The sequence below is a fragment of the Lupinus angustifolius genome, chromosome LG16 (assembly GCF_001865875.1).
Source record: "Lupinus angustifolius cultivar Tanjil chromosome LG16, LupAngTanjil_v1.0, whole genome shotgun sequence".
NCBI classification, from domain to species: domain Eukaryota; kingdom Viridiplantae; phylum Streptophyta; class Magnoliopsida; order Fabales; family Fabaceae; genus Lupinus; species Lupinus angustifolius.
The window spans coordinates 771,458-785,604 of NC_032024.1; the positions used below are offsets into that span (position 1 = coordinate 771,458).

At 34.4% G+C, this 14,147-nt stretch overlaps 3 protein-coding genes across 6 annotated transcripts; all 3 read right to left on the minus strand.

Annotated features, from left to right (window-relative positions):
• LOC109329444 (thioredoxin-like protein CXXS1) lies at nucleotides 41–1,792 on the minus strand. The gene is made up of 3 exons (XM_019563119.1): nucleotides 1,644–1,792; nucleotides 1,324–1,446; nucleotides 41–451 (listed from the first exon to the last, which is right to left on the minus strand). Exons 1-3 carry the CDS (start codon nucleotides 1,740–1,742, stop codon nucleotides 299–301), a joined length of 375 nt encoding a protein of 124 aa, XP_019418664.1. The 5' UTR covers nucleotides 1,743–1,792; the 3' UTR covers nucleotides 41–298.
• Nucleotides 2,700–8,269, minus strand: LOC109329430 (kinesin-like protein KIN-14C). Of its 3 annotated transcripts, none has more exons than XR_002105535.1 (18): nucleotides 8,069–8,239; nucleotides 7,705–7,914; nucleotides 7,469–7,613; nucleotides 6,889–6,998; nucleotides 6,681–6,800; nucleotides 6,271–6,474; nucleotides 5,517–5,726; nucleotides 5,331–5,405; nucleotides 5,026–5,172; nucleotides 4,778–4,913; nucleotides 4,561–4,670; nucleotides 4,276–4,437; nucleotides 3,968–4,185; nucleotides 3,646–3,727; nucleotides 3,455–3,559; nucleotides 3,254–3,358; nucleotides 2,887–3,138; nucleotides 2,700–2,849 (listed from the first exon to the last, which is right to left on the minus strand). XR_002105535.1 is itself a non-coding variant. In XM_019563096.1 (18 exons), exons 2-18 carry the CDS (start codon nucleotides 8,111–8,113, stop codon nucleotides 2,956–2,958), a joined length of 2,367 nt encoding a protein of 788 aa, XP_019418641.1. In that variant the 5' UTR covers nucleotides 8,114–8,128; nucleotides 8,164–8,269; the 3' UTR covers nucleotides 2,701–2,955. The 3 variants fall into 3 exon arrangements, 2 of the variants coding, with proteins under 2 accessions (XP_019418641.1, XP_019418640.1); XM_019563096.1 differs by having other exon boundaries at nucleotides 2,701–3,138; nucleotides 8,069–8,128; nucleotides 8,164–8,269; XM_019563095.1 differs by having other exon boundaries at nucleotides 2,701–3,138.
• LOC109329436 (pentatricopeptide repeat-containing protein At1g55890, mitochondrial-like) lies at nucleotides 9,370–10,857 on the minus strand. 2 transcript variants are annotated; one of them, XM_019563106.1, is made up of 2 exons: nucleotides 10,366–10,857; nucleotides 9,370–10,212 (listed from the first exon to the last, which is right to left on the minus strand). In XM_019563106.1, exons 1-2 carry the CDS (start codon nucleotides 10,821–10,823, stop codon nucleotides 9,666–9,668), a joined length of 1,005 nt encoding a protein of 334 aa, XP_019418651.1. In that variant the 5' UTR covers nucleotides 10,824–10,857; the 3' UTR covers nucleotides 9,370–9,665. The 2 variants fall into 2 exon arrangements, with proteins under 2 accessions (XP_019418651.1, XP_019418650.1); XM_019563105.1 differs by having other exon boundaries at nucleotides 9,370–10,857.

The following is a 14,147-nucleotide window of genomic DNA, read 5'->3' on the forward strand; positions in this document are numbered from 1 at the left end:
CGGATATTTCCAAATGTGAGTTGTGTAGCGAAGCAGTACGAGAGAAAATCACATTTAAATGCTTCTTTCACTTAAGCCCCATTGTTTGGGTAAACCATGCAACATAGAAACTATAAAATATACAAATTTTAGGTGACATAAAAACTTTGGAGAGTAGTAACAAAAGTTGGAAATTACATGTAACATCCCACCACCACAAAAGGCTTTGATGAAGATACCATTATGTAGGACCACACAAGCACATATATTACAACTTGCAAAAGGTAAAATATCATATTCATATAGATGCTATTAACTATTATGCCACTGAGACAGAAATGGACTGAACAAACCCATCTATCCTTTTCTTTATCTCTTCAGGATTTGCACCAACCACCTTCTCAACTGCAACACCATCCTTCAACACCAAAAATGTTGGCATTGCCTTTACATTCATCTTGGTAGCTACTTCCTGACCCCAAAAAACAAACCATATCAAAAACATTAAACAAAAAAAGTTAACTTTTTTGTTTCAATGCCTTAAGCATGAGCATGATTAAGATAATGATCAGCAGAATATGTATAATTTATATAGCTCTGGGTGTATTCTTCTATCTAGAGCAAATTTTTATGGTTCCTTTATATAAAAAGTTTGGTAAAAATAAGGACTGAGATTTTATGGCAGCATGTTACTTTTGCAGTTTTTTTGGTATGTGGGTGGGAGAGAAATGCTATAAATACAACAATTCATGCTGAAATCAGAAGAAATCTGAATAGCAAACTCGAAAGAGAATACTTGTGTAGGAACTTCAAGTGTGAGTATTGAAGCCTAGGATTGTTAAAAATGAGTTAAGTGAAGACCGAAGAGTATATAAGTGGAAAAAACTTAAAAACTCATTGTCTTAAGTTTTCGGGTCAATATATAGTGTCGAGTACGTTTATTTGGTTCTTCACTAAACCTAACCTCTTGTGTCTCCTAAGGTCCATCAATAACATGTCACATACTTATAAGCTCATAGTCTTAAGTTGTCGGGTCAATATATGGTGTCGAGCATGTTTATTTGGTTCTTTACTAAACCTAACCTCTTGTATCTCCTAAGGTCCATCAACAACATGTCACATACTTATAAGCTCATTGTCTTAAGTTTTCGGGTGGTCGAACACGTTTATTTGGTTCTTCACTAAACCTAACTTTTTGTATCTCCTATGGTCCATCAACATGTCACATACACAAGCAGAAAAGTGATTTAAAAAAGAAAGATAAGTAATGAATAGTTGTGTATGCATATACAAAATGTGTATCTAGCATCTAGGAACAGAAGCATATGGTTTAAAAGAAAATACCTTGACTTCATCAACATCAACAGTGAGAAACAAGACATTAGAATAGCTTGAAGCTAGTTCCTCAAAAAATGAATTCATAGCCACTGAAGGCATGCACCATGAAGCAGTGAAGTGCACAACAATCTACAAAAACATATAACCTTGTAAGCTATAATTAGAAAACCAAATTTGAAGCAACCATAGAAATCTTTGTGTGTTTTGAATATAACTTGCACACTAAAATAGCCAAATGCAACATAAGTATATCATGTGAATAAACTTTACTATTAATTGAAGCATCATAAACATGCAGCTTATGGCACAACATAGCATATACTTACAGGTAAATCTTGGTTAGAAGTTTGATTAAGATAAAAATCCCATGATTGCAATGAATCAATGATCACAACCTTGGACTTGTTCTGCTCTAGAACTTCCATTTCAACTTGTACTTGAAAATTTTGGTGATGGCAAAAGGGTTTTTTGTTGATTACTAGATTTAAGTGGATAAATGAGGCTGATTTATTTATATGAGAATCGAGAGCAACTGCAGGGGAGTTTCATTGTTATATGGGTATAGGAAGAGTGAAGAGTCATAACTAAGATACCACGTCTTGAATGAAAACCTTAAGGTATTAGTTTCATGGCTTTCCTTCTTATAAACTCTTTTAGACTTCACACTTGAATAAACCTAAGAATTCGTTGGAACATTTCCACTACATCTTATTTTTCTTTATTTGGCAATAAAGTTGTAATAATTGGAAGATGATTCTCTGACTTTTCCACCATCCAATCCAACTGTCAGGTCCTACCATCTTCTCTCTCTGCCTTGGGATTTAGTTTCAATGGACGCCCACTGCTTTCAACCACTACAAATTAATACTACCTCATTTTATTTTATATAATATGCATCAACCATCGTTTTTGTTTAATAATGATTGACTCTTAATAAAAAGTAATACAAATGTATGATGAACATACATCAATTCTCTAGTGTTACAAATTGCATACTTACAAATTTAACTATGTTTAAATATTAAAATGTACATGATAGTATAGTTTCCCCTATCTGAGAAATATTCTAATAAATTCAAATGAATATTATCATTTTATTGTGGGTTCCATATGCCATATTATGCTATTTCTATTGAAAGTAAGGTTTATTATTTATTTATTTATACCGACAATCAAACATGGATATCTATGTTATTGTTCCAAGTTGAGTTGTTTCCCATTAACCATGGTTTTAATCTAGGTTGTGTGAAGAACAAAAAAAAAGAGTTGTTGAACTTTTTTGAGGATCCAAAATAATACAGCATAGAAATTATACTTATTGTGGTGTATAATTGATTAAGAGTAATCTTAGCTAGGACACAAGAGTTATGATCAATAAGCTACTCAAATAAATTGAATATTATTGTGTCACAGCCAAATAGTACAATACAAATCATTAGTAGTAGTACTTTTGAGGCTAAAGCCAAGCCTCTACAATCAATTTATACAAGCTGAAATCTCAGAAGTTAACAAAGTTACACTTATCAAAAAACAAAAACAACACTTCTTTAGTTCTTTTCCATCTCTTGAGAAGCAAGTAAATAACAGTTACATTTGGTTATGAATTAATCATGAGTTTGGCTAGGCTGCAGAACTGTTTTAGCCATAGCTCAAACGAGAAGAATCAAAGGACTTCGTGGATGTCTGACGCCTTGGGATGCCAATCTCACATGAGTTCACTCTGGCAGCAAATCGAAGGGAACAAAGTGACTCGCCGGTTGAAGATGGATCAGGTGAGATGTTCACAAACATCAGAGTTTTAGAATCCCCACCAAGGCATGGCTGCCATATGCAAACAACATAAACCAAGTTAAGGGCATTAAAAGGTACATTTACATAGTTTGGTTCATGTAGCTAAAGTATATGAAAATTTAACGAATTTAATAGCTTAGAATACCTGAAGAAGGTATGTCAGTTTTGAATTCCTAAAAGGAACATGCTCCTCTTTCCTTGCCAATGCAAATATGACATCACTCAAAGAGGAAAGACTTTTGTTGATAGCCTGAACACATAGCAAAATTTCATTACTTGTGTATTAAAGAAAATAGAGTCATTGACATAGACCCAAGTTCATAATAATTGCAAATCAAGTACACACCTGAGCTTCCTTCAAACGGTCCCCAGTTGCCCCACTCCTTGAGAGTCTCTCACTTCCAGCAAGATCAATCAAATTTAGCACCCCTTGAACCTGTTGTCCAGTGATCTACATATGATAAAAAGGTACATCAGAAAATGGTATCAAGATAAAACAGTAAAAGAATATACTAATGTATAGAAAACAAAATGTACCTCATTAGTCCCGCATATACGCAAAGTAAAGACAAAGTGGCTTCGTGAAGACTGTTCGTTCATCTGTGTTCTTCCTACCGACCTTGAAAAACATTAGGAAACAATTTCTATTTTATAATCAAATAACAAACAAGAGCATGTTTTAATTGTATCTTATATGATAAGTGTTAAATATTTCAACTGAATCAAGTGCACTAAGTTTTATTTTGAAAATATTTCACAGTATCGTGAGAAACTTGACATCCTCATTAACTGATTAATTGAAAAGGTTAATACTTGTCCTTTGTAACAAGCACATGGCATTTGCCGGTTTCAAGTTTACCTGCTTTGTGCAGCCTTTTGCAGGAGAGAGGAAATCTCATTTACACTACAAACATCCACTACAGTGAGGTCTGTAACATGTGTGTTTCCGTTAGCATCATGTTTAATAGTATACTGCTTTCCAGGAACACCATTTTCTGTACGTGTTGGGTCAATACCACCTGACCTATTTGCCAACAAGTCCCTGATAGTCTCATTATATATTTCCAGTATTGAAGCCTACAAATAATTCAAAAATTGTCAGTGTTCAGTGTTTCAACTTTCGACTTATAAATGGAATACATGAAAAGCAGAATATAGTATAATTACCTGCATTTTGTACTTCCACCCTTGATCTTCAAGGGACTGGCTAATCTGGAAAATTTGTTCCAAAGAACGTGGTATCAACCCTTTCAGATCTGAAGCATTAGGTCTACCCATCATCGTGTATGTCTTGCCTGAACCTGTCTGCCCATAAGCAAATATACAGACCTGCAATAACAATCCATAATCCATTTGTCAGGCAAGACATAGTTTAACAGTGAAAAATACAACAACCAAAGCAATTGTAAATAATTCCCATAATGAAGAAAAATGAGGCAAAGTAGAAATGACCTTGTACCCATCTAGCGCACTTTGTACCAGCTGTGAAATCTCTGTGAAAACATCTTGCTGAGAAGCGTCATGATTGAATACCTTGTCAAATGTAAATGGATACTTCTGCCCTGTTTTTTGTTCAATGATGAAATTATTATATTTAAATAGGCACGTCAGGGACTGGATCTTACTCATAGTAGCACAAGAGAAGGGAGGAAGAAGCTGGTGTATATACCACTTTGTAGCAATTCAATGCCCCGGCCAAGATCTTCTGTTGACGTAGGGTAAGAAACAACCATATCCGTTCCAGTAGAATCATCCGGTAGCAAAGGTCGCACACGACAAAACACACGAATATTGCCTTTTAGCTCCTGTGAACAGAAATAGTTTAGTACCATTGAACTATTTATTATGCCAAAAGCTGGCAAATAAGTGGACATTTTTTCGGGAATAACAAATATTCAGCAAAAAGAAAACATTTACCAGGATAGTGTTGTGCAACTTTTTCCTCAATTTCTCTCCTTCAATTACTTGGAATTCTTTATCTGCCAATCTTTCTTGTAATTCATGTATGATTCTTTGCTGATCTTCAAACACTATTCTAGTTTCTGAAGCAGATAAATTAGCCATCTACCAAGGAGAAAATAAAAGTTGGTTTTAGTCAAATGGGAACTAATTGGTAATTACAAGCAAAACATCAATCATTACCGTTTAATCATTTATGCACTGTTATATTTTAATTAAGTTAAGCAAATGTTGCATAGAATTCTTTTTTTTAAATGACTTACCTTTGACTTATCCTTTTCAGCAGTCAATTGTTGCTGCAGCTTAAGTATTTCATCCCTCTGATAAGAACATGTCTCCTATAAAAAAAGATCACTATCCCATAAGTTATAAATCTAATGGAAACAAGAATTTGTTATTAATAAATTAAAGTGTCAAAAAAAACATAAAGACAAAATAGTACAACAAACCTCAAGAGCATTTGTTTTAATTGTCAATGTATCCAATTGGGCAACTGATTTCCCTGTATATTCTTTGTATTTTGTTAATTCTCCACTTAAAGCTTGCACTTGTCCCAATTGGCGATCACGGTCGTCTCTAATTTGTTTTAATTCTTCCCGGAGGCAATTCAGATCGTTTACCAACATCTCTTTCTGCTTTGAAGCCTCATCTTGTGAAACCTGAGAAACAACAAGCAAGAGAACCAGTCACCACAAAAAATCAGACAGTTAATATACTTACTAGAGTAAATGAGTAAATGTACTCATTTAAAATAGTAACAAAGTTCACAAGGTTCCAAGTCAAACTTATTTCCATTTTGTTGCTCTTCAGAAATAGATGGGATTGTAAGGCTACATACATCTAACATTCCCAGACCTCACAAGGTGAGACCATCGTGCATTGGGCCTCCCTTTTTTTGCTCTTCGCAAATAGGTTGCATATGAGTTGTGACGTGTTAAAATTATCATGCAACTTGAAATTCCAGCAGTGTAAGCAATATAAGAACTACAAGGCAAGCTCAAAATGCCAAGCTACTCATTTCCCATTCCGTGCCCAAAAAGGCAGTGGATAATGCAAAAAAAAATATTTACTTTATCTGTACATGATTTTACAATATCAATATGAAAATTCAATAATTAAAACTCTCAATTAACCAAATATCATATGAGGACGACATTCCACAAAATTAAAATCAAATATTATAATCACACTGAAACAACTCACCTTAAAAGATACTAACTGATCCTGCAATGCTTTATTGTGGGCTCTTACATTGCTAAGATTCTCAACAATGGTCGCTTTCTCTGTTTCCAGTCGCTTGTGAGCCTCATTAGTTGTTTCTAGATCTGACTGAAGGCGACTGTTGTACTGCTGTAGACTCATGTTATACTCTTGTGATCTCTTATACAAATCGTCATTTGAATTAGCCTGAAAATTTCAACAATTTCAAAATGGAAAAACAGCATAATAATACAATAAACAAGCTGCAAGAATCAAATAACCAATAAACATGAATAATACATCATTAAATGCAGCCCAAATTTTACAGAATGGCAATAATTATTATGTAAGTTAGTTGTGGATTTTAACAGTTAACAAAAATTGCAATTGTCCATATTATAGCATAGTATTACCTTCCGTTCAGCAGCTGATTTCTCATCTCGAACTTTCTCAAGCTCGGTTGAAAGAGAAGCTTGCATCTGCTCAGCCAAACCTCTAGCTTCCTTTTCTTTTCTATAACAATCTATTGCTTCCTAATTGTCAAACCACAAAATATGAGATCAAGCAAAGGAAAACATGGCTCAGGATATCCAATCACAACGTTGTAGCAATCAAGCTTACCAATTTATCTGATTCTTCCTTGGTAATTCTCTTTTCTAAAGAGGAAATTGTCATCCTCAGATTAGATATAGTCTCATTCAACTCCTCTATCTTATTCTTCATCTCAGTCTCTGAAAAAATGCAGATGCGTGAACACTGAATAACTGTTCTTGGGACATGATTTTTTTAACTTTCCATGGATTATTTATCACAAAATAATAAAATTATCTGGTTCTTTTAAATGGAACAAGTTCTTTTAAATTTGTCAAAGAGAAGAAAAAACTGTCATCAACAAGCATTCTGTGCATTTGGAACTGTGATGGCTTTTCCTTCATAACAAAAATCATTAACATCACTGATAATTACACAGAAGAGTTATGTCCCTATTTATATGTAAGAAATAAACAATATACTTGAAAGCCAGAGTGCATACAGCAATGCCTAATATCTTGCAATTAAAACTGTAGCGAACTTGCAATCATAATATAACATGCTTAAAACACAAATAAATCATTCTGAAGATGTAAAGGAAGCTAGAATCTAAAATCATGTTTAACTTATCAACCCAAAAAATGACAAATTCAATTGAGAGAATACTCACCAGCATCAATGCACTTCTTCTCAGCAGATTGAAGTTCAATCTGGAGCTTTTCCTTTTCCTGGATATAACCTTCTTCAACCCTTTTATACCACCTAACGCAAAGCTTTAAACTCTTAACAAGATCTGCCCTGTGATCCATTTCTTTCTGGGAAAACAACCCCAAACTAAACATCATAAGCAAAATAATCAACAATTAAACAAACATTCATCATTATGTGGGATAAGATAAGAGAAACCTTATCATAAGAATTCCCCTTTTTCATTCTTTGATTGAGCAGTGCCTCAACTTCCTCAGTTGTGAAGTCAACAACAGCGCCACATTCGGAGCCTTCGGTATTAGCAACATCATCTGGCTTGTTGCTCATTGCACCGAGTGGAGCCCTTCCTCGTGCCCCAACAATCCTTCTACGCTTGTCTGAAGGAACTTCTCCTGTACCTACCTTTCTCTGCAACCAAATAAAAACAAAGGAAACACCTTTAACACACCCATTTGAGCAAAATAACAAAACCCTAATTTTGTTCAGCTGTTACTCAATAAAATCACAGGTTTCATAAAATCAAAAAGAGAAAACAGAGAGAGAGAGAGAGAGGTTAAGTTACATTAGAGGGGCTGCGAGGAGGCCTGTTCTGGTTGCGAGAAGCCATGGGAGGCTTCGAAAGCATGATCTGAGTGAATTGGAGATGATGATGATGAAGATGATGATGTTAGGGTTTGGAGAGAAGAGAAATTTGAATTTGGATCTGGCGGTTCAATCAAAATGCAAAACTCTATTATACGTAGATGGAGCTTTCTCTTCCGGGTTGAACCGGAAATAAAACCTCTTTCAAAATTTTGAGTTCAACGCAACGGTCTTGTTTCACTGAGAGGCCCGCAATAAGTTTAATATTATTTTATTCGGGTACATATCTGCTATACCACACTTTGTGTCACTACATGTCTTATGGGCCTATGATTGGTCAGAAAAAATATATTTAAGATAAAATTTAATTATTAAATATTTTTTTAACCAATCATAAGCCATGGTACATGAAGTGGCTCAAAGTGTGGGACAACATATGTGCTCCCTTTTTTTCATATTGTTAAGGTAATAATTTATACACATACAATACCTTATCTATCAATAATTAAGTATAAATTATGAATCTGTAAAAAAATTATTTCACATATTTTTTAATAGTTTATGAATAATTCATAATTAATGTATTAATTATATTAACTTAATTCTCCCAACATATTTTTGATGTTTTTCAGTATGTTTGTAATCTCAAAAATCCTTTTATTACAATAGAGTTCAAACTCCAAATCATAATTGATGGATAAAGTGAAAGTTCATTATTTTTCTCTCCAACATAACTGAGTCTGAATCAATCTTCATTTTGTATCCTATGTCATTATCAACAACTATAATAGATTATCCACATCTTATTTATTGTGTTGTAGATGAAATTAGTTGTTTCTACTATTAACTTTAACATTTAAATCAACGTTTAATATCTAGTAATTGTAATAACAAGATGTTTTATTTTTTCTTATTGTATTTTGAGGATAGTTGCATTTTGCTAATTTAACAAATTAATACATCAGTTAGTTTATTAAAAATTGTGTTATATTATATGTGTGTGAGAGAGAGACAATTGTTCCTGAAAAAGAAAACGCTCTAGAAGTAAAAAAATAATTGGGTTTACAATCTCCAATGGCAGATGAATACTTGAACAATGGAATTGTGAGCACAGGAGTGCATAGTAATGCTTCTCCATGCATTCTTCTTACTCTTCGATCAAGACATGACTAAGAAAACAGTTACAATCACGGATCATGATTTTGTAAACATTATATATTCGGTAGCAAAAATTCTTCATCTTTGTGATGATTTAGAAGGAGCTAAGGTAAAATGGAGTGCAAGATCAAAATGGTCTTGATGGCTCATACCTTGAATGCTACATGAGTTAACATCAACTTTCTGCTGAAGATGCACAAAGGCATGTTGCACACTTGATTTTATGAAACATGTTACTAGTATATGGAACTATGACGTAATATAAGTAATAATAGTCAGCAAAAAAGAAATAAAACAAAGGTACAATCAAATTGCCTAAGCCATTTTCAAGCAAACTAATTACTAAGGCTTAGAATGTCGGGAACACATATGTTGTCCCACAGTAATGAACACAATTAAAAATACGTCCTGCTACTCTACTAACCTTCTGGCAAATTTAGCTTATAGCGGAAGTGGCTACTGGCTTTCCCGAGTTTCACAATCTCCTCTGCCTCTGAGATCATTGAATTACTGACCAGCACATCCACCACTTGCTGCAACAATGATCCTCTCGGACCAAATCGGCACCTAGTATTGAAGATATCCTTGGACACCTGAAAGGCGGCATTCAAATCATCCTTCTCACACAAGAACGGAAGAAGTGTTGCAAAAGTCTCCACATTTGGATCAAAATCAGTGCTTGCTATTTCACTATACCATTTCTTAGCTTCATCCAAATCACCTTCATTGACAAAACCTTTAATCAAAGCATTGAAGCTAAACAAATTTGGCTTGACACCCTCATTCTTTATTTTCTCATACAACCCAACTGCATCATTGGTTTTCTTCACCACAACCATTCCCACTAACTTAGCATTGTAACTCTTAACATCAGGAGTAACACTCTTCCCTTCCATTTGGTTCCATATTTTCTCACCATCCTCAAAACGACCCTTTGCATATAACTCAACAAGCAAGGTATTGAAAGTTATCAAATCAGGCTCAACCCCTTTACTTTCCATCTCCTGAAGCATGGAAATAGCAGAATCAAAAGAACCAATCTCACAAAACGCCTTGATGACAGTATTATAAGACACCAAATTCGGTTCAATCGATAACTTAGACGGTAACTCATTGAACAGGCTAAGCACCATATCAAACTTTTTGGAATGCAAATAAGCAGAAAACAGGGCATTCAAAGATAACACAGTCCGTTGAGGAATTTCATCAAACAGCTTGTGTGCATTGTCGAACATGCCTGATTTGCCATACAAGGTGATAATGCGAGCGGAGAAGCCTTCTTTAGAGAAGTCATTGAATTGCTTCTGGTATTGTAAGATTTCATGGATTGATTGGAAGCGGTCGGCGGAGGCGAGGCGGCGAACGGTGCGTTCATAGATGCCGTGTTTGGCACGGAAACGGTGGGAATGGGAAGCTGTTTTGAAGTTGCGGATGAGGGTGTCAAGGTTTCGTTCATTGTGGAGGTCACTTAGGAATAACTTGATGATGCTGGACTCTGATGGTGAGGTGACGGCGGTGACGGCGGTGACGGCGGTGGACAAGTTGCGACGGAGGAGAATTACAAATGAAGACCACATGATATTTTGTTAAAACTTTATTGGTAAAGTAGTTTCATGTTATCACATATGACAAAACTCTACCCAAAAAAATGTGTTAGTCTAGTAATATAAAACGTGATAAATTTCAAGACAGAAAAAGGTTAAAGATTTGATTCTTGGAAACAATATTGGTTGAAAGAGGTAGCTATGTATCCAAAGAGATTATGAATTAGTTATTTACCCAAGCAGCAGAAGATTAGAGTTATTACAATCCATATGAAAGCAAAAAGCATGAAATAAAAGATAAGTTCTCAAGAACAACAATATCCATAAGCTAGGAAGGATAAAACTAAAGCTCTAAGGCCTCCTAACTAGGGATGAGATGGAGGATTTTCGTTGTCGGGAATCATTGAGCTACCACCACCCTTGATGAGGGTATTCAGCTTGTTGAACTCAGCACATAACCTTCTGTTTTGTGAGTCACCCGTTGTCTGAACATAATTCCTCAAGGATTGGTAATGGTTGTCAATATAAGCATTCTGACGCTCCTCAAAATTCTCCAGATTCGTATGATATGAGTCATTCAGAGACTGAAAGTGAAGATCCATCGAGTTGCTGAGACGTTATTCCATAGCATCCAAGTAGGCTTGTCTGAAAGCTGGTTCTTGTGATGCATGACCAGAAGACTCCCCCTAAGTAGCAGCAAATGGCTCTTGAGTATCATCTTGATCATCCTCACCAGAGGGGTCAAGATTCATAGTGTTAAAGTCATCTTGATATTGTCATGTGTTGCCGTACTTGTATATACTCATCTTATGAATGAGACTCTCACCAATCAAATGATCTTTGTCAGAACAATCCGTCACTATAGTATCTGAAACATCAAGATGCAGATAATCAATAATTCGCGAAATGAATATACTATAAGGAAGTAACCTTGATTGTGAAGTGGAGACGCTGTACATGACTTTCAGAATCTCGTCAGGCCAGTTGATCATTATGTTCTCTTTCATAGCAAACATGAACCTCAAATCATTCATTGTAGGTTGTGCATGATTTGTGTTCCTCTGAATCAGAATATAGGCAATCAGATAATGTAGGAGCCTATTCTCTACGGACAGCGACCTAGCTTTGGTTAATTCACCCTGAACATATAACTGAGGTCTACACAAACAAGACTTATACATTTCAGCAGCATTGAAAGAGTTGTTGTCTGCCCAACCACAATCAGTTAAACTAGCACCAGTACATGGTAAACCACCCACGTTCATAAAAATGTCTACATTAATCTCAAACAGTTTTCCGGCAATCATTGACCAATACTTTCTATCTTTGTATCTAAACTTGTTAGGTATCAATGACCTAGGATCACCTAGAAGGGGGTTGAATAGGTGTAGTGGTTATCAGTTACCGTTTTTCACACCAAAACCCAATTCTGGAAACAGCTCAGTTAATCGATTAACACCTTGTCTTAATCGATTAACACATGCACAGAATAGAATGATCAGAGAGGTAGATTGCACAGTTATTTAAAAGCAATTGAACAGAGATAAAACAGATATTTTTAAGCACTCTTAATAAGCATATGGCAGTGAACAATTATACAAAAATATCAGTTATTAAATCAAATTGAAACAGCAAGAAAAGTAAAGAAATTTTAAGGAGAGAACAACGCGCAAAGATGAATTTTATTCTGGTTCGTTGCGGTCTATTGCAAACTATATCCAGGCCTCCCCTTCTAATCTTGGGAGATTTTCTTCTTCACAATATTGAATATACGTATGATCACACACCAATTCAATTTACAAAAACATATGACACTTCTTTCTTAAAATTTAGAACACTTCGATGATAACAAAAAATATGAGAAACTATGGACAAAGATTAGGGACCAATCAAATTCAAATAAACAATAAAAAAATATTAGTCATGTTTTTACAATTTTTTTATTAAAATTTAAAATTTTAATTGAATGAAGACATCAAATAGGACAACTAATCTACATTGTTATGAAGTAAATTGACAAGAGTCATTTTTTCCTTACAAAAAGAAGTCCTATCTTTAGTGAGGAGAGTGGGTACACCATATGACAAATTGGTCTTATATCATATTTATTCTAACTACCTACTCAAGTGCAATTTCAGTTTCAGTCAACAAGGCCAACTACCTAAGTTATTCCATACTTGACCAAAATGCACATAAAGTTTAGTGATTGTAATATCTATATATTATTAGTCTAAATGTTTATATAACAGATAGTATATCCTCTATCATTTATTTGTATTATTTTTTGAAGAACTAATGATTATTAAATATAAATGACTAACAATGTAATGAGACTGTATAAGATATTAACTAAAAATATAAATTTCATATTATAAGAAAATAACATAAATCACATTCTGTTATGAAGATCCCATCATGTAAAAGACACACTTGATAACCAAAACCCTCTCTCTTCAATATCATAACAAACACACCTGAATTAACTTTGGGAGTTAGGACCATACAAAAACACCTTCAATGTACTTATCAACTTATCATATCTTATACCTATGTCTATATAACAATACCAACATTTATACATACATAAATCATTCCTCAATTTACATAAAATCTTATAAAACATTACCTTCAAGATCATTTTTTTTCTTCCAAAATATGGAGTATGGAATTGAAGATTGGCTATGTACTGATATAGAAGAGTTTTCTCTTGCTACCGAAAATGGTAGTAGCAAGGGAAGAATGGGTAGGAAGAAGGACTATAATGATGACACAAGAGAGTTCAAATCCAAGAACCTTGAAACTGAAAGGAGGAGAAGGGAGAAGCTAAGTAACAGGCTCTTAATGTTGCGGTCTTTAGTACCGAACATCACTAATGCAAGCTCCGAAACCCTCGACTTTCTTATTCGATCATTGTCGATACGGTTTTTCTATAAACGACATTTGTTAAGGAATCTAATATCGCAAGTTTATATGGGAAAATTAAGTATATATACATCATTTTCCAATGAAAACTTGCTTTGTTTTATAGTCACAAACCATTATTTATAGACACATAATAGAAAATGCATTTTTTATCTTGATGTAAAATGATTAGAGACACTTGTTTTTTGGCTTCAGATGAATAAAGCAACCATTATTGATGATGCCACTACTTACATCACGGAGTTACAAGGCAAAGTTGAAAGTCTCACTCAAGAGCTTCACCAAATGGAAGCAAATTCAGATGAAAAAACAGTGAAAAATGTAGATGAAGTTGAAGTTGAAGTTGAAGTTGCTGAAGATATGAATAAATGGGAGATTCAGGCAACATATATATAATACTATTTTCTTAGTTTAATTTATGAGTTGCTTCTATAA

Excerpts from the sequence above, each read along its gene's own strand:
- LOC109329430 (XM_019563095.1), bottom strand. The coding sequence starts at position 8,131 with ATGCTTTCGAAGCCTCCCATGGCTTCTCGCAACCAGAACAGGCCTCCT. Across the intron at positions 5,406-5,516 it reads TTAAAACAAATGCTCTTGAG|GAGACATGTTCTTATCAGAG; the intron begins GTTTGTTGTACT and ends CTTTTTTTATAG. Across the intron at positions 4,186-4,275 it reads GGTGGAAGTACAAAATGCAG|GCTTCAATACTGGAAATATA; the intron begins GTAATTATACTA and ends AATTATTTGTAG.
- LOC109329444 (XM_019563119.1), bottom strand. The coding sequence starts at position 1,742 with ATGGAAGTTCTAGAGCAGAACAAGTCCAAGGTTGTGATCATTGATTCA. Across the intron at positions 1,447-1,643 it reads CTTCTAACCAAGATTTACCT|ATTGTTGTGCACTTCACTGC; the intron begins GTAAGTATATGC and ends ATGTTTTTGTAG. Across the intron at positions 452-1,323 it reads TTGATGTTGATGAAGTCAAG|GAAGTAGCTACCAAGATGAA; the intron begins GTATTTTCTTTT and ends TTTTGGGGTCAG.
- LOC109329436 (XM_019563105.1), bottom strand. The coding sequence starts at position 10,823 with ATGTGGTCTTCATTTGTAATTCTCCTCCGTCGCAACTTGTCCACCGCC.